The sequence below is a fragment of the Arachis stenosperma genome, chromosome 4 (assembly GCF_014773155.1).
Source record: "Arachis stenosperma cultivar V10309 chromosome 4, arast.V10309.gnm1.PFL2, whole genome shotgun sequence".
Classification (NCBI taxonomy): domain Eukaryota; kingdom Viridiplantae; phylum Streptophyta; class Magnoliopsida; order Fabales; family Fabaceae; genus Arachis; species Arachis stenosperma.
In genome coordinates this window covers 5962971-5984423 of record NC_080380.1, presented here as the reverse complement: position 1 = coordinate 5984423, position 21453 = coordinate 5962971, and the positions used below count along the sequence as shown (strand labels likewise).

Sequence of the window (21453 nt, the reverse complement as noted above, 5' to 3'; positions counted from 1 at the left end):
GAAGATCGGCGCGTACGCGCCAGGTGCGCCCACGCGCAAGGGGTCATTCTGCTAAAAATTTTCTAAAGTTAAAAGCTGCAGAATTCATAGATTTAAACCCCAATCTTCCAACGGACATAACTTCCTCATTTTAAATCATTTTTCACCCGTTCTTTGAACGGCATGGACATCCCGGATCCAATTTCATTTCTAAACAGATTTGGTACAAAACAGAGATCCGTAGTCCAAGTTATGTCCCATCAAAGTATGCCCAAAAACCATATTTTCATACAAAACCACAATATGCCATTTTCAAAACAAGCCATTTTCAACTCTTTTCAAAATCAACCAAAACATGCCATTTTCATCCCTTTTCTTTGAAATCAATCAAAATGTATCAAATTCAACATCAAGCCTCCTCAACTCACACATGGACACATTACCACAATTTACCAAAATCACTATTTCATCATTTTACCCCACTTCACCCAAGTGGCTCAAACTCAAACACATTGACATATCATATACTATTCCTCATGCCAATTCTCAACAACACCAATTCCAATAAATCATTATTGTACACAATCAACATCATACTCACCATCAACATGGTTCAACCCACAATTCAACCATAACCAATCATCAAGCATATATCACAACATGCATATTTCTCATACATCATACCACCAATGCATCAATAATCATCATCACATATATGATCACATCATATATCTCAATCATTCGACAACATCAACAATTCAATGCCTATCTTAGGGCCTCTAGCCTAAGTATTTCCTACCACATTACATATTAGATACGGGAAACCGAAACCATACCTTAGCCGAATTTCCCAAGCTCCACCGGAGCACTTCCAAATCACTTGTCCACAAGCTCTCAAGGCCTCAACACCTCCAAGAACAGATTTTTCACCACCAAACCCTTTCTAAGCTTTTCAATATCACCAATCAAGCTCCAATATCCACACATACACAACCTAGGCCACAACCATCATACCCATACACAACATCTCAAAACCCAAACATCATAAAATCACAAATTACACTAGGGTTGAGAATCTTACCACACCCAAGGTCCAAGGAGACAAGATTAACCTTCTCCTTCAAGAGAGTTGGGTCCTATAACATCAAAGAACCCAAAATCTCAACATTTTTGCTCATAAAACTCGAAAACAAGGCTGGAATTTCGAAGAGCAAAACGTGGCTTACCTCAAGATTAATTGTATGGGTTTTGTAGAGCTCTCCACGGTGAACGCGTGGCCGCAAACAGAGCGGCAATCGAAGCTCTAGATCAAAAGTTATGGTGGTTTGAAGATCAAGTGAGAGATAGAGGTTTGAGAGAGTGTTCTTCCCCCATCCCTCTACTTTTCAGCGTGTTTCTGAGTGTTGTGAGGAGAGAGAGTGCTGAAAACTAGGGTTTTGGTTAAGTTATGTTGGGCCAAGGGCCCACTTTGGGTCCGGTTGGCCCGGTTTGGCCCGTTCGGTCCCATCTTGGTCCGAATCCTATAAAATTGGTACCGAAATTCTTGTCTCAATCTCCTCTATCACATTTAGCCATAAAAATCACATTTTAGGCTTTCTAGAATAAATTCTCATTTATGGGTTAATTAGCCGTTAATTAACCGGGTTTTACATTCGTCATGTGAAAAATATTATTGGAATATTCATGTTTTCGATAAATTCGTCGATAATAATTAGAAGAAAAATAGAAAAAATAGGCGCGAATTTAGGATCAGGTTTACCGGCAAAAAAATCCTATGAAAAATTCACTTAGTGAAATGTTGCATTTTGGTAATCTGCAACATGCTATCGTTGAATTTTTTCACCGATAAATTCAACGGTAATTGTGCCCTAAATTTGAATCGTGAACCCTCTTTCCCTCATTTGAATTTCTCCCTCTCTATATATCTCTAACCCTCTCGCACCCCACTCTCTCTATACCCCTCTCATCTCTATGGCAGCTCCATCCAACGCCAGCAGCCCCCTCCTTCTTTGGCGTTGTTGGTCGTTTTCGCCATCACCGTTGCTGTTGTTGGATTCTGTCGCTGCTACTGCCGCCCTCTTCTTCTCGGCACTGGTGCTCTTCTTTAGGTAATGCTTCTGAACTTCACTTTTTCTAAAATAGGAATAAGGTATGATTATTATAATTTTGGTTCTAATTTGTTCTGCTTTGTTATTATAATTTTGTGTTCATTATTTTGGTTTTGATTTGTTTTGATTTGTTACTATAATTTTGGTTTTGATTAGTTATTATAATTTTAAGTTCGTTATTTGATTCTGATTTTTTCTGATTCTACATAAAACATGTTTTTGAGGTAGTGTTGATTAAGCTATTGGTTTCATGATGAATAAATTAAAACACATAAGTAGTTACGAACTCAATTAATTAGTAAAATAATTAAGTTATTTTGGATATGTTGTGATTGTTTCTAAGTTTTAATTTATGTTTGAGGTTGGTTGGATTTATGAAAATCATAAAGATGAATATTTGTCCAATTTTAGGAGAGGTTATGCCAAAAATTTTTAAAATAATATAAATGTACACAGAATTTGTGTTGTATTTGCTTATTTATGTGAATTAAAGTGTCTATAAATTTTATCTTTGCTATTACATTATTTTTGTGACTACTGACTAGTGTTAATTAATATGCTATTTGCAGATATGACGAGAGGTAGAGGTGTCACGAATCAATCTCGTGGTCGCGGTAGAAGGAGGGATTCTATTGGTACTCCGAGGACTTCTCAATCGTCTCCCTCTATTCCGACTGCCCCAGTGACATCACAGGCAACGGGTGCACATGACCAATTGTTCATCATGGTCCCTAACCCCAACTACGTAGCTCCTACTGATGCGCCATCCCTGCAAGTAAGAAGTTGTTCCGTCTGCTTCTTCAGAGTGGACTCCTTCTCCACCACATCCATCCACTCAGTAGCGCACTATCTTGATGACGCCGCCTCCAGCGACAGATACTGTGGTGTCAGAATCCTCTCACGGATTCCAGCTATATGCCACTCCACCACCTCTCATTGTACGAATGACGATTTGGCCTAATAGAACTTTGGTGTGAGTACTATTTTAAGTTTTTTATATACAAACCATTTTAGTTAGTCAGGTTAATTAGTTACACTTAATTTACTAGTTTTAGTGGATTTAGATTGTTAAGATAGATTCGATTTAGGTTAGTAGGTTTGAACTGTTTATTGTGTTTTATAATTTTTGATTGTTAATGAATGTTGTTGCATAAGTCATATAATCTCATATAGAGGAAACTACTAATCTTAATTAATTGAACTGTTTGTTGTTGATTGATGGATGTTGCTGCTTGATTGTTGATTGTTGATAGATATTGATATAATTGAAGTTATAGATTACTTCAAATAACTTTTTAGTAAACTACTAATCTTAAGTTTTTCATCGATAGGTTTGTGCCAAATAACAATGTATGTACACAGGAGTATACTAATGTCATCAAGCTAATGTACGACCACCTATGACTGAGTTACAAGAAGATTCCAACTGAGACCAAAGAGCGATGGTTTTAGAAGTAGGCATTAAAAACTCAGCATATTCAAACCTTAATTAGTTTATATATTCTATTTTGTTTATGTATTTAATTTCGATTAACTCGTGCTAAATGTTTTTTCTGCAGGAAAAATTTATATGGGACAAGACTCACGATCTCATGATCAGGAAGATCTTCAACTATCGGATGGCTAGGCAGATTTTGCAGATGTTAGAGGACGTACGTAAGCACCACGACCACCTTACCATTTGTGCTATCTCACAAACAGAGCTAACAGGACATCCGCCAGGTCGTTGAAGTATACCGTGGGTCAGTGACTTTCACGAAGACAAAATCCAAGCTGATAAATAACTTGTTTCATTTTGTTATTAAGTTCGTTTGATCTTAGTATAATGTCATTATTACTTGACTTAACACGTGGTTTTAAAATGTGTAGTTTAAGTCATTGGATCGTAAGGCGACGATAACAGAGACTTTCAAGTATACTCATATGTTGAAGGAGAACAAGGAGATATTTGTTGATTAGCGGACAGCAGATCATTACGTGAATAAACATAATGTGATATACCATTTTTTAATTAACAGCAACTCTAATCATAAAATGTGTTACACAAAAATTTTACACACAGAGATTGTACTTCGCAACCTAACAATCTCAGCGCATTGGAGATGACGACAATTATTCTACTGAAAAAAACCTGCCAATAACTAACATCAGATATTTGTAGCTTAAAAAATTAATTCCACGACTAAATCTATCGTAAATTACCGACAGATAATAAAATTAGACGGTAAATATTTACCGGTAAAGTTTATATCGTCAAATTGGATTCAATAAAAAATCCAACGATAAATTTATTATTAACGGATTATTTTCATTTTTCTTTCAATAAATTCAATAATTCTCAATATTTTTTTATAGTGTATATTTTAAATATTAAGAATGAAATTAAAATTTAACTTAAACCTTGAAGACTAAAGTATTACTTTTTCCTGTATTAACAACTTTTAAAGTATGCATGTGCAAATGCAGTAGTTATCTAAAACTTCATAAAAAGCTACATCTATAAAATTTGTGAATTCAAAACCGCATAATAAATCCCTGTTCCTCATCTTGTATGTACTATGTAGCATATGACACACTGAAATTTATGTACTAAGTTCGCAATAGCTAAAATGTATTGAATTATGTATTTTATGCCAATTCATTTAGTTTGGTCAACTATGGTGACCAATACCAATTAATGAGCAATCCGAAAATATTCTATACACACAAAATTAATCATCAAATCAATTATTATATATTTATATAATTATATATGCTGTTTTATAAAATTTTAATATATACATATATTTCATCTTTCAATATATTTCATATATAAATTAAAGTTAGTTGATATTTTTTTGTGGTGTACGCATAATGTTTTCTCGATTTTGTTTCGTTAAACCTCAAGAATTACGGAAGGACAAACTAACCTAGATCTACTGTGGTCTCTAAAGTGCTTGTTCCCTTTAAATTGCGAAATTCATTAGTCCATCACTTTAGTTAATTAGCCAACTTAATTTGGTTGTACCCTTTTAATTGGGGGTCATGGTACGGTCCATGCATGGAATCTATCTGTCTCTTGTCTCGTCGTATATCACTCATTTAATTTAATTAGTACTACTACTTACTTCTTTTGTTTTCTTCAACAACTGGTAGTGGTACATAAATTTTGGTACACAAATTTTGGTTTGCAACATAAAATTTTTTAAAAGAATATATATTTAAAATATTAATTTATCTAACTAATAAAATATATTTGTAACAAAAAATTATATATTATGTGTAAAAATTTTTATATTATGTATTATGTGAAAAAAACTATATACTATATTAATAAGTTTGTATTATGTGCAAACTTTTTTATATTATATAAATTTTTTGTATTATATTAAAAAATTTTATACTTTTTAACAAAAATATTTATGCTACAAAAACATCAACAAAAAAAAAATGACATATATACGTATTTTTTTCTACTAAATTTAATAATTTATACTAATTTGATTAAATTTAATTATAAAAATATTTATACATATAGCATTATTCAAAAAATGCATCCTAGCTTACAAATTAAGAAAGTTTCATCATCAATCAACTCATAATATCATAATAAAAATATGCAACTGCCAATAATATCACTATTGAGCAGCTACTTCACTACACAATGTCAACGTGAACATTAATCACGTGACCTTTTTAATTTATTGCCCATTAGGTAGCAATGAATATGGGTATAGAAATTAATCTTGTTTTTATTTTTATTTTTGAATAAGAGTCATGTTAGTTACCAATAATTTTTTTGAACAATATAAACAACTACCAATCAAATTAAAATACATTATATCTCTAAATTATCTATTTAAATTTTAATATTAGAATAACCATCTGCACACCTAGTGAAATAAACATCCGATATATTCATTGTTCATATTCTTTAATATTTTCATTGTCTACCTATACTTTTTCTTTAAATAATTACTCAAACCAATTCGATAATTTTTAAAGTTAAATATTTTAGTCTCTCATATTTTAAAATATACAAAATATTTTTAACATTTATTTCTATTAGACAGTACAATTCTTTTTGTTAATCACTACCAGTAGCTGTCGACATAAAATATTAATATAACTGTTATATCCATATGTGCAATCTGGTCAAATCAATCACTATGATAAAATACACAATAGTTTTTAAAGAATTTAAAAAATCTCAAAACAATCATTAAAAATTTTAAAAAATCCAAAATAATCTTTTCGAATGATTTATACATAATTATTTTTAAATTAATAAATTTTAATTTCTAAAATTTTTGTTTTATTTTATCTCAAGTTTGATTATTTATATATAAATTTTTTTTATGTATTCTTAAAATAAATTATAAATTAATTTAAAAAAAAGTATTTTTTTTCAAAAAATAATTTAAAATAAATAGTCATGTTTATTTTGACCATATAAAATATTAATTTAATTTAATTTATAGGTACTGTATTTTATAATCATTCTTTAATAACAGAGAAGAGAATGAAGCTAATGTTATTTAAAAAGATGGGAGAACTCTCATTTAACATAAAAAATTTTACATAAATAATTAAAAATATTTGTATAAATTTAAATTTGTAAGTTTTGGTCAACCGATGATTTACAAAATTCCAATGTGAAGCTCATAATACTTTACAACAGTTGAAGAAGAAATGTATTGACAAATCCAATTGTTCTATTCATATTTTATATGGGATTCATTGATTATAATGTTGCATAAAATAGACTTGCAGTTAAAGCTGTTTGTACTATCATAGTTAGCAATTATGCCGAAAAAATAGATTTCTTTATTCAAAAATATTTTTTTAAGTTTATTTGGTGTCGACATCTCAGAAATTTCGATATATAAATAATGACATTCATAATGCAATGACCTCTTAAATTTAGTTGTTATTATTATAATTTTTTACATTACCTCAATGTAGGTATCATATATAGGTTAATAATTAAATAATATTATTTTTTATGATATTTTAATATTAATAAATAAAATTATTTTTAAATATATATTTTGTTACTTTCTGTATTCTTTATTTGTTATATATTTTTAAACAATATTTTATAATAAAAATATTATAAGTCATTGACTTTGAACATGATTAAAAATTAATGGATTGTTTTGGAATTTCTAAAATTTTGCAAGAATTGTTTTAAAATCTTTTTAAATTTTTCGGAGATTATTTTGTATTTTACCATAGGGACTGATTTGTTCAATTTATACATAAATACTTAACAGTTATATTACGAGTTAACATTTCACGTCAATAGTCATTGTTAGTGACAAATAGATGAGAATTGTATTGTCTAATAAAAACAAATATTAAAAATTATTTGTATTGTAAAATTTAAAAGACTAAAATATTAAATTTTAAAAATTTTAAAACATAATTTAGATAATTACTCTATTTTTTTAATATCATAAAATTACTCATTTCAAAAGTTTAAACTGATAAGAGAAGGTAATATAATATGATTATATCTTTTGAGTTTGTTTGATTTTTTGCGTAAATCTTCTTTTTTTCTGTTTTCTTTATGTTATTTTTTTCATTTTTTGAATTTATCAAAGATCGAACTCTTTACTTTTGGAATACAAAACTTTGATACCAATGTCATGAAACTACTCATTCCAAAAGTTTAAACTAATAGGAGAAAATAATATTAATCATTATATCACTAACATTTAATTGATTTTTTTTTTTTGCTGAAATCTTGTGCTTTTAGTATTTGATCACTTAGTTTTTTTTTAAATGTCATTTTAAATTATACAATCCTACAATCAAATATACTATCCAATCTACTATTCAGAAGCAAGTTATTGGATTCAATTATATATATAATTGGAAACTCGACTTGACAACTATATATGTATAATTGAAAATGAATGTCAATCTCACGATGCGACCTTCTTGTTTAATTTGATGAAGTTAAACTACTATGACAATAGTATTGAAGTTATGTTCATATTCAATATATATTAAGGTACATATGTTTTAAGAAATTATAAAGTGTATAAATATACAGAGGAAATATTTTAATTAATCTTTAAAATACTTTAGATTAGATTCGACAAATTTTATTTTTAAAAAATTTTTGAAAATTATTTTCATCGGATAAATCGGTCCTTCATTACTTTCAACTAATTTTTTTATATATATATTGAACCAAAAAAATTTGCACAAATTATGTTATAAGATAATTAAGTTAAAAAAATATCATTTTAAGATAGACTATTCTCTTTTTAAAACGATAAAAGAACTAATTATTTGACGGAATTAATTTTTAAAAATTTCTAAAAAATAAAAATTTATAAGAGACTAAAATATCCGAATTTTCTGATGAATCGATTTGGATGTTTATTCAAATATATATACATGCATGATTCATAAATTGAAGTGAGTGATAGAATGGTTGTTCATTGTGGGGTTCTCACTAACCGTTTTGACAGCATTAAATTGGAAATGCGTGCTTACCTAACAGACATGAAGGGAGGGAACAGGTTCGGTTTTTTTGCGGATCCTGTCTTGTTGCTCATCCGTTTTTACTGGTTAGGTCTTCATGAATCATGAATACTGCATGCCAGGGTGTTCAACAAAACAAACCCATTATTCATCTCTATCTCTAACACAATGAGGCTACCCTCAAGTAGTTTAACTACTGTTTTAAGCATTATTAGTAATAATTAAGGCATTTCATTGAGTAATAATTGGTGATGGGATTGGGAGCTACAGCTAGATAGATAGGAAGCATTATTGACGTCCACACCAAAAATTCATGGTGTATATTTAAAAGGAAAAATTTAGAAATTAAACTTATTTTTATTAAATATATAAGATGGGTAAAATATAATAATTTATATGTATGTGTATTTTCTTTCGTTGATTCATATGTGTTGTTCATCGATTGTTGGCAAAAAAATTATTAGTCCTCTAAAATTTCAGATTCTAAATATACAAAATTCATAAACAATTTATGATCCGTTACTTATAAACTCAAACTAAAGTCCACCTATAAATTGGAACTACAATAAACGTACATAACAAACTACGTGAAATCTGAACGAATATAAATAAATACGTGGTTGTACTCTCATAACGAATTTATCCCGCAAAGTCAAATACCACTCCACCACACTTACCAAAAAGTTAGGATCATATCCTCAACAGTTTCGCAAAAATAAGTAAGGCAACATTTGTTTTAAGGTATTGAGACAGAGACAAAGAGACTGAGATTTAGTATCATGTTTGTTAGTCAGAGATTAGTATTAAAATTTCTGTCTCTATCTTCAAAATTTTAGTATTTTAGTACCTCCAAAAAGTAGGGACACAGGAGACTAAAATGGAGACTAAAATTTTTAGAGATGGAGACTGAAACTTTAATAATATTTTATATCTAAAATATTTTTATTTCAATTAATTAATTTCAACTTTACCGTTTGTACAAATTAAATTAGAATTTGATCATTATTGTTTCAATTTTTGTCTTCTACTTTGCACCAAACAGAATATTGAAATTTATTTCAATCTCTGTCTCTTAGTCTTTGTCTCTCAGTCTCAATCTTTCCGTCTCTATCTTTCCACCAAACGCTACCTAATAAGTGTTTATAGCACAGTAACTTTATAAATACAAAATTCATTATATATAGAAGGTACGCTATTTACTCTAAATATCATATCTCTCATCTTATATTATTAACTTAAGTATTGGAGCGTCTTTATAAGTACTACCGTTGCCGTTCTTAAAGAATCCGACGTATATCTCATCCAACTCAAGAAGAAGTGAGTTCGAACATTGAGCAAGATAAACTATACCTTAAAACCGGTCATCTAGACAGGAACAATTTATATTAAAAAATTTTATTATTTTTTATCTATTTTTGTAATATATATATATATATATATATAATATTAGTTCATTTGTGAGTGGACACCCAAAAAAAAGTTAATTTGTAAGCTATTTTACTTGGATCTTTAAAAATTAGTGAAAATAATAGTCAAATAGAATTTTAATTTTAAGATATTAGATTCTTTTTGTAATATATGTATCCATCACAGAGTTGTTATTCATTAATTTAGTAAATTTTGGTGGATGAAAATAAAAAAAATTAATCATGCATTAAAAACAAGAATAATAATTAAGATGATGATCAAAATTATGTTAAGATTAAGAGTTAAAATCTTTTAATTATATTCATAAATCTAGGAAAGTTTTTGCTATCATATGTCTTTTTTTTTCAATAATGAATAGGACATAACTTAAAATGTATAAGTTAAAAATAAATTAAAATATTTTCTAGTAATAAGTTTTATGGCACACATGTAATGTAGTGTAGCACACACGCATGATATGATACCCAAACGAAATGATTTTGATTCTTAGGCTGAGAGAGACATGTCTCCTACCTTCAAAAGATGTTAACGTTTTAAAGATGCATCATCGACAATAATCACATGTCCTTGCAGTGATACTAATTAAACAACCGACCATAGAGAAACGGCGATTTACATACCAACATTCTTAGCCAGAATATGGCTTAATGGGGTCGGTGTCACAGTCAAATTATTAATTAAGTCCCTTGCTTAATTAATAAAGATTTTGTTAACTCGTACTCTGAATACATATATTAAAGATATCGTAAAAATAAATATTTTATAAAAATTATAACAAAATTAATTTTTTTATATTTTAAAACATTAAATATATCAAAAATATTTTAAAAAATATATTATCGTATTTTTAAAATATATTCTTAAAATACAAATTATTCAAACCTAATCAATAATTATTCTTAGTATTATATTAAGGGTACTGCAAGGTTTTGGGGACCAGTTTTCTAACTTCCGTGATTAATTAAGCTTAATCTTATGCAATTAAAATTACATCCGTTGAAAAAGAATATTTATTTTTGTACACTCAACCAATTCAAAGGTAAAAACATTACCGAGAAGGTGTAAAAATATTTAAAATTATCTTATATAATATAATATTTATAATTATATATTTATATATTTATTATATCTAAAAGTACACTATTTATAATGATAATTAATAAATTACTAGATAAGATAATTTAAATTGAGTTAATTTTTTTATTATGTTTAAAAGATTATTGTTTGAAAATAGAGAGTCTTTCAGATAAAAACGTCTAAATCATTTTTTTAAATATATTTTTTAGTAATTAAAATTTAATATATATAATCGATTAAATCATGTTATTTTTATTAAAATTAGGCTAAACAAATTAATTTAATCGAAAAAATGATAAATCAAATCTTGAACTGGTTTAAATTAATATTATTTTTATAAAAAATGATTACAATATCCTTATTATATAAAATGACCAAAATATTTCTATATATATATATATATATATATATATATATATATATATATATATAATATATATTAATTTTAAAAATTTTAAATTCTAACCCTATCACAGCAGAAAAATAAGGACTAGAATTTAAATTTTTCAAAATTAATATATATAATAGGAGTATTTTAGTCATTTTCTATAATAAGGATATTATAGTTATTTTCTATAAAAAATAATATTAATTTAATCCAATTCAAGATTTAATTCACAATTTTTTAGATCAAATTAATTTATTTAACCTAATTTTGACAAAAATAATACGATTTAATCAATTATATATTTTAAATTTTAATTACTAAAAAATATCTTTAAAAAAAGACATTACTTCCTTAAAAATATACTATGCAACAAACAAAGTCACAATATAATTAATTAAAAAAATATATTAAAAGGTATTAGAATTTATTTATTTTGACTATCACTTTATAGTTAATTTAATTTCTTTAATCAAATAATTTAACAATATATCTTATTTTATATTTTTAAATATCAATATTAAGTGATGGCTAAAAACAATATAATTTTTCTTAATGAATTAAGAGAATTTTTTATTTTTAATATTGGAGTGGTAGTGGTGTTTTTTTTAAATGTGGATTGCTGGGGTGTTATACTCAAATGTGGAATCGTTTAACAAGAAAGGCAAAAATCGGACCGTCCGATTTATTAGAGGTACAGAAATCGAATCAACGATTTCTAGAGGTATACAAATCGGACCGTTCGAATTGTAGAGGTACACAAATCGGACCATCCGATTTGTGGTAAAAAAAAATTAAAAAATTTGAGGTACAAAAATCGGACCGTCCAATTTGTAGAAGTACAGAAATCAGACCGTCCGATTTGTGACAGGTACACAAATTGGACCGGTAAAAAAAATTAAAAATTTTGTGGTACAGAAATCGGACTCTTCCAATTTGTGTACTTCCACAATTTTAAAAAACACAAAAAATTACAATGTTAAGATATATCACCACTTCTACTTTTATAACAAAAGAAAAATTAGCCGAATTAAGACTTTGACCTAAGTATATTTTGTATCTGAGATTTCTGAGTTCTAACTCTTTGTTCCAAAGGTATAGGCTTGCAAGTGGGTTTATTAGGAATTCCTATAGGCCATTCTATGCATCCTTTTATCTCACGTGTTACATGTGGATTCATCTTCATGCTTACTCCTCCACCATGTCTCAACCTACCGTCTCTCTTTTCATGATCACTAGAGGGACTATTTGCTTTATCTAATTTGCTGAGTTCAACAGAATTCGCGCCTCTTGATTCCAAGAACATGTTCATACAACCAATCCGATGGACCATCTCATTATATTTTTCTTCAAGCTTAGCCCTCTCTTCTTTTCTTTCTTTCTTTTCTTCTTCATATCTCGCCATGAATTGCTTCCAACATAACCTGGCTTCAGCAAGTTTTTGTGTCAGTTTCTCATTTAGCGACTCCATCCTCATCCCCCTCCTTCTTTCCCTGGCTAACTTCTCCTTCAAGTCACCCACTGCTGCTTGAATCTTCTGTCGTTCCTCTTGGATATTCTCCAGAGACAATTTTTGTGCAGCTTTAAGCTTAACGATGGACCTTTGAGCTCGATGCAGTTCCTCTACTAGCATGGTAACAATTGAGTCGGAATCACCTACTAATGTTGCATCCTGTTCTGAACGTTTGAGGTGTTGCATAGGGGATAAGAGCTGAGAATAACAAACGGTTAGGAATGGTTGAAACTCAGCTGCAGTCGATTTCACGTGAAATTGATATCTGAGAGTCGTTAAATGATTTGATTAATTTGACTAAATTTTCATTTAATGGTTCTCGGCTATTAATTTCACGTGAAATCGATTGCACCTGAGTTTTTACCGTTAGAATAGAATCAAACACTTTGGAAAATGACAGTGACAATTAGAGAGAATAGACAGCTTTGTTCGTACTTCACGTATAAGTCCGTTTCTTGAACGTAAGACAGTTATTGGCTTGTTTTCTAGAGAATCTTTTGTGGCACTTCCTTTATTGTTGCTTAGCTGAAACCAAAACAATCGTGACACAATGAGCAAATAACAATATAGATTATGTGGTGGCCAATAAATCATGATTCAACCAAAATGTTAAAGAAGAAGCTGGCCATAGTTTTTGTTTTCATCACTTTTCAGTGACACTACTATATTGTCGGCGGTTATTTACACACAATTCTTTCCATGCGTCAAAGTTATTAGGTGAAACCTGACTTTGAGTTGGTTCATATAAAATTAACGGTGAAAATTCAGGTGCACTTGATTTCATATAAAATTGATAGTTAAAAATTATTACATAAAAATTTAGTTAAATTAGTCAAATTATCTAACGACTATAAAGTGCAGATGAGTTTCCACAAAAATTAATAGTTAAAAATTATTAGAAAATTTAATATACCTCGGGAATGGAGGAAGCAACGGCGTGATTGGATACATCCATGAAGCGCAACTGCCACAACGCAGCAGCGAGCTTCCTAGCCGTGATATCGGTGTTTGGGAAACGTCGTCCGAAATTCACGGAGGAAGTGTTGCCGGAGGAGTAATGTTTATTATTATTGCTGAGAACGATGCCGCGGTGCAAGGCGGAGGTGAGTGCTGAGTTGCGATGTTTTCGTCTAGGGGAGAAGGTGTTGGAAGCCATGGACAATCAAAGAGAAGAGGATCATGGGACAAAGGACACAAGAAAATAAGTGCAAGTAATGTAAGATAATAACATATCTTTATCCTACTAATTAGTGTCATCTCTCTATATATAGATTAAACCATCTATTTTTTTAAAACAACTTTTTGGCCTTTATCTCTAAGACTCTAACTGTCACACTTAATACAGGAGAGAGTAAGTAGGAAAAAAACAAATTATGTATGTGTATTGATATATATATATATATACTAAAAATGAAAAAATGAAGAATATATAACAAAGATGTATATAATATTTTTTTATGAGTCTTGTTAGGGAGCCAATAGCTTATTTATGCAATGTGTATAATGGGTTATATGAGTTACAAAATAAACATTATTCATAATATTCATTCAGATCTAAAGCTCTAATACTATGTCATGATACCACTCATTCTAAAGGCTTACGCTAATAAAAAAATGTAACACTAATAGTTATATCTCTAATACTCTCTAAACCTCCATTGTACGCATTGTACAAATATTTCATTGGCTCCCATACTTTCCATTTTTTATTGTATTATATATTGTTCATAATTTATTTTAGAATAATGATATATTTATATACACTAATTTGTGAATATTTTACTATTTTTTTAGAATTAAAAATAATTATATAAAAAATTTTAAAAAAATATTTATAGTATAAAAAATATATTAATAATTTATAAAAAAATAGAACAAGAATATAGCAAACATTGTCTTGGAAAGTGTTTTATAAGTATTTTCTGTACGGAAGATGTGAGGCAGGAATGGCGGGAGCAAAACACCGCTGCAAGTACAACTCGTTCAAGGTTCAACCTAGGAACAATTTATGTTATAGAAACCTCATAAGTCATAACTGATCAATGATAACGTTAAGTAGTTAATTCATTTCATTTTGGTATCATTTGCTCTCTCTAGCTCTATGTAATATAATATAATATAAAATAACAGTATGTGAAATATGTATTTCACACCCAATAAAGATTAAAGATTTCTTATTTTAAATCTCTTAAATTTTTTCAGTTTGTTTTGCCTGATTTTGTTCGATCTTTTATTACAGGTGTCGATTAAATTTGTATCAAAATTTTAATTTGGAGAGCAGATACTCCTCAAAAATAAAAATAAAAAGAAACTCAATCCAAGACTTATTGATTTAGTATTAAAATTGGTTCTTAGTCATGAATATCCTCATATAAAACAAATTGGTAAATAAAATACTTTGAATGTAACTTAAAAAAATTATTAAAATGAATATACTTAATAACTTTAAAAGAAATTTACTTTCAATAACAAATGAAATTGAACTAGAGAAAGAAAAAATAAAGGAAGGAAACAAAACTTTAGAATGTATACAAATAAACAAATGCAAATAATAAATAAAGGAAATAAATAAAAGATGTTGATTTTAACACTTACATGCATTTACATTTTATGATTTTTTGGAAGTTAGTGTGATTTGTGAAATTTTTGAAAAACTTTAGTGTAATTTAAAAATGTTGAAAATTGAAGTTCTTTTAACCTACTTTGATTTCTCCTTTTATAAATGACTAATTTAATAGTATTGAGTGATACTCTCTATCATGATCCAATTTTTTATTGTTTTCTAAGTTCATCTGCCAATGTTCTTATCATATCTTAACTATTAAAGAATGTACTCTACGTTCTCTTTTTTTCACTAGTAAAAAATCTATTCCTAATCTTACTTTTGACCTATATCATAATAAATCGATGCTTTTGTCATGTCATATTTTTTTCTGATCATAATTTCATCAAGTGTCGAATATTTGCACTAACTCGATTAAAGTTTGTAAATATCTGTTTTAGAGAACAAATAGAATTCTCTGTAATATAATGGTAACAATTACTGTTCTTTTTTTTAAACTTCAATATAAAAGTTTGAATCTACTAGCCCCCACACTATTTAAAATTGAGGGTTTGCAAATGATGAAGATAGTACTACGTCAATAAATAACGTGTCATTCGTACAATCAATTAAAAGAAAAATTTAAAATACCTCCTAACAATTATTTTAAAAAATAACGAAATCTTTGCCAAAAAAATCAACTCGGCTCTTGAAATTTATTTTTATGGAACTGATTATTTCATGTACTAAAAAAAGTCAATATTATTTTTTTTGCACAGAAACTAATTAATCTAAAAAAAACATAGACCAGATTAGATATTTTTTTTAAGGACCTTATTGTCTTTTCGAAATAATTGTCAATAACCAAATAAGATATTCACTCATCAATTAAATTAAAGTCAATTACAATAACTTCACTATCAAAATGAATTCAGATAAGATGTGTTTAGAGTATATATTAAAATTACTAATTAATTTTCTTATAAAAATATGTAAAATTTAAGTCTTAATATATTTATTTTATATTTATTAAAATAAAAAATAAACAATTTTACTAATAATTAATAAATTTAACATGTGCTCTAGTCTAAAATTATATTAGTTAAATCTTTAAAATATTTTATCAAATAAAAATAATCTTTCAAAAGTCATGAGTATGTTTATTTTTTAAAATAACTATTTAATCAAACCAATATTTTTCAAAAGGTAAATTAGTAGTTGATTCATATATTTTAGTCCCACTTCAAGATGTTGCATTTGCATTCTGCCACGTGTTGTTTCAGGTATTTAATTTTCTTTCCCTTTTGCTATACTGTAAATCTGTCCATATGTTGTGTTAATTAATTCAGAATTGAACACAGGCGGTACTAGAATGGACAGGGCATAGAATTTAACTGAAAACACTATTACACCAAGAGGAGGCTCTCGGATTATCTCCAAAATTGATTATTCTTGATCATTTCGGGTAGATAGACATGAATGCCAAAGGAAATAACAACAACAACAACGAAATTTTATCTCTAATTAATCAAACAACATTATTAAAGTCTATCATATATTATATGTAGATCTCATTTGACCATCTCATAAATAATTTTTTTAGATTTTTTTCTGTCTTTCATCCTTTATCTATCTTCTACTTCATCCACCTTCTTAACTGAGTGCTCTTTAATCTTTTTCTCGCATGTCTAAATTACTTAAGATGCGATTTTACCATCTTTTTTCATAATAGGTATCACTCTAACTCTCTCTTTTATATCTTCGTTTTTTATTCTAATTTAATCGTGTATGACTACTCATCCATCTCAACATTTTTATCTCTACTACACTTAACTTATATTCGTGCTCCCCTTTAGCCGCACAACACTCTGTATCATAAAGTATAGCCGAGTGCAATGGAATTTATCTTTAAGTTTTAAAGACACTTTTTTGTCACATATAAAACCATACGCACTCTGTCATTTTAACCAACCTGCTTGGATTATATGATTTACATTTGTTCAATCTCTCGATTAACCTATATGATGCACCAAATATACTTAAAACTTTTCATTTTTCTTAAAATATTTTTTTCAATCTTCACTTTTATATTAGAGATTTTTTTCGACGACTGAGTTTACATTTCATATATTTCATCTTGCTACAGCTTTATTAGCAAACCATATATTTTTAAAACTTCTCTCCATACCAATTTTTTATTTAAGTTTTTCTTTAACTCTCCTATAAAAACAACATCATCGACAAATAAGACTACACGAACTGAGTTGGACCGATTGAATCGAACTTATTTGGAACAGTCCAACTCTTATGTTCGTTGTGATGAAAATATTTGGACCGTACCACAGTTTTAAATCCAGATATGCTAAATTCCAAAAATTTGACTTACGACAACTAATCACCCAAACACATTGATTAATGTGTTTTTCAAGATAGAAAACTTAATATATAAATAAAATCATATAAAATAAATTTTTTTTAAATAAAAATTATTAAATTTATCCGGATGTTAAGTGCCACTTAATGTGACACTATTATTTAACAAATTGATCAATTTGACTCACATATATATTTTTTGATAAAAAAAACATATAATTAAAAAACAAAATTAAAGTATGCATAATATTTTGGCTCATTAATTTTAATATGGAAAACATGTTGGTGATTTGGGAAAATATGGAGCAACTATGTGTATTACACAGAGATGGACGTGTCAGATGAAAAGCACAGCACGCAGGGAGCGTGGTGCATACATCACGTGGGGGGCGTGGAAGCTAGGTGGCAAGCTGTGGTTGAGCCACCTAGGCAGCACGCAGGGGGCGTGCTTAGTCAGCACGCAGGGGGCGTGCTGACGTGGCGAAATCTGGTTGGCCCGTTGCTGCACCACGTGGGGGGCGTGCTGCGTCAGCACGCAGGTGGCGTGCTGACGTGGCGGAAGGTGATTGGTCCACGTGTGAACCACGTGGGGGCGTGGTAAGTTCACCGCTCTATATAAGGTAGAGCTCGAGAGTGTTTTCCATACTGAGTGAGTGAGATTTGAGTGTGTTGTGAGGATTCTTTGATGCTGTAGTTGGTGTAATGGAGGACACCGCAAATTTGGTGGTGTATCGTAATGGTGAGATAATACGTAATACTCATGAGGGAGTGAGGTTTGTGTCACAAAATTCGTTTTCGTTTGTGGTTCCATGCACGATGACGTTAATGGAGCTGCAGAACGGCCTATGTCAAAGCATGGAGAATGGTACGTTAATGAGAATGAGCAGAATTCTGTACCGAAATCCGGTTGTGGTTTTTGGTGGCTTAATACAGTTTGATACCATTCCGATCACGGATGAGGCGAGTATGCAGAATATGTTTCAAATTCACCGGCAGACTTATATGAGACACCCACAGATTGAGTTGTACGTTGAGTTTGAAGCTGAAGAGGCAGAAGCGGTCCAAGATGATATAGATGTAAATGATGATATAGCTGCAGTGTACGAAGGTATGAATAGTGACAGCGAAGAGGACTTCGAAGCCACTTATGAAGCCGGCGATGAAGATGAGGATGGTGATGTGGGAGTTGAGGCAGCAGTGGAGAATGTAGTGGTTCGTCCCTCGAGCAGTCAACCGATGGGGGTTCCACCTTTTATGTGTGAGTTGGATCTCGACGCCATGCATGCCCCCGAGTTTCCGGAATATGCAAACAGAGGTACGTGTTGACTAAATAAGAAGTTTTTGTTACTTTATACCTTGGAGTGTGCAATAAACGATGATTTCGGCTTTCTGTAGGTATTGCTGATCCTGAGGACGGAGAGTTCCGAATTGGAATGGAATACAGCTCTAGAAAGTCGGTCGTTGCAGCAATTAGAAGTTTCACTATATCTAGAGGAGTTGACTATGATGTGTTTGAGTCTGAGCCACAGACGTTCTATGCAAAATGCAAGATGTACGGGCGTGGATGTGACTGGCTTATCCGAGCCAGCTTGATACGGAGAAAAGGTTGTTGGGAGATACGCAGATACAACGGTAGGCACACGTGCACCATCGGAACGATTTCACAAGATCATTCCAAGTTGGACTCAGATACAGTTGCTGAGGCTATAAGGCCGCTGGTCGAGTCGGACCCGTCCATCAAGGTGAAATCTATAATTGCGGAAGTCCAGTCAAGGTTCAACTATACCATCAGTTATCGAAAGGCTTGGTTGGCAAAGCAGAAGTCAGTTGCGCTCATTTTCGGTGATTGGGAGGAATCTTACCAAGCATTGCCGTGGTGGCTCTCGGTCATGGTGCAGAAGATTCCTAGTTCAGTTGTCCAAATAGAAACACGACCACTCTACAACGGGAACGAGGAGGCACAAGGTGTAAAAATACTTCATCGTGTATTTTGGAGTTTCAATCCATGCATTAGGGCATTCAGGCATTGCAAGCCCCTGGTTCAGGTTGACGGCACACACCTATACGGAAAATACAAAGGTACACTTCTAGTCGCTGTTGCACAAGATGGGAACCAGAACATTGTGCCTATCGCCTTTGCCTTGGTGGAAGGTGAGACAGCTGATGCGTGGCACTTCTTCCTCAGGAATCTGCGAACGTATGTTGTTAGAAAAGACGGTGTGGGTATGATCTCAGACCGGCATGAGTCAATACGGGCAGCAGTTAATCGTTCCGGTGGTGACTGGCAACCTCCAAGAGCATGGTGGATGTTTTGTATAAGACACATCGGCAGTAACTTCTTAAGGGCATTCAAAGTCCCTCACTTGCAGAAGCTTGTTGTCAATATAGGGTATTCAAGAATGGTGGAGGAGTACAATATCAACTATAAGAGGTTGGAAGAGCGAGGCGAGGCATATGCCAGGTGGTGCGATGCCATCGGACTCAGACATTGGGTATTGGCATTCGACGAGGGACATCGATGGGGCCATATGACAACAAACCTTGTGGAGTGTATTAACTCAGTGTTGAAGGGTGCCCGTAATCTACCCGTGTTGGCGCTGGTCCGAGCAACATATTATAGGTTAAATGAACTCTTTACACGGAAGAGTGCAGAGTCTCACGAACGCAAGCGTGCTGGATTTACGTACTCCGCATTTGCGCAACAGCGGATAGAAGCAAGTATGCAACAGGCTGGGAACATAGTTGTGCACCGCTTTGATAGAAGAAATGAGGTGTTTGAGGTGCGCGAAATGACTACTGGAAAGGTGTTAGTTGTTGATCTAGCGCGACGGACGTGTGACTGTGGGCACTTTCAGGTTGAACGAATACCATGTCGCCATGTTATTGCTTGCTGTGCTAACCAGCGGCTTGATTGGCAGTTGTATGTGCATGATGTGTACAAGATGACGGAAGTTCGTAAGGTTTATAGGTTTGAGTTCACACCCTTAGGAGATCCTGAGACATGGCCTGCTTATGAGGGACCCACATTGGTCGCTAATCCCGCACTGAGGCGAACGTCTAAAGGCATGCCCAAACTGACCCGATATCTGAATGAAATGGACTCACATGACATGCGTGGTCCTCGGATATGCCGTCTCTGTGGTGCTCAGGGTCATAGTCGGAGTAGGTGTCCGCAGCGTGCTGGACCGAGTGGTGCTGGTTCATAGTTTAGTTTACTCATGTTTGTACTTTTTAATTTGCATTTCGTCAGTTAGTGCTTTTATTATCATTCGTGTTTGTACTTTTTTATTTGTATTTTTCAAATGAAGTCTATCCATTGATATCTAAATGTCTGCTTAATATTGTCATTAACTGATTTTCTTAAGTTAATATACAAAAAAGGGAACTACAGGTTACATAAGTTACCAAAGCAAACATTAAACACGAATTACATTAACTTAACTCTGAAAATAAAATCTAGATAACCTAAACCGAAGCTCACTTCTTTCCACCAAAGTACCTCAGTCCCTTACCCATAATGCCCAGACTGAACCGCGATGGAGTATACCTATCAGGTGGATTTCGCTCCGTC

General features: G+C 30.9%; 1 protein-coding gene across 1 annotated transcript; it reads left to right on the top strand.

The window, feature by feature from the left end:
- The first annotated feature begins 18584 nt into the window (after nt 1-18584).
- Nucleotides 18585-21088, top strand: LOC130974469 (uncharacterized). The gene is made up of 2 exons (XM_057899348.1): nt 18585-19197; nt 19278-21088. Exons 1-2 carry the CDS (start codon nt 18585-18587, stop codon nt 21086-21088), a joined length of 2424 nt encoding a protein of 807 aa, XP_057755331.1.
- Nucleotides 21089-21453: the final 365 nt, after the last annotated feature.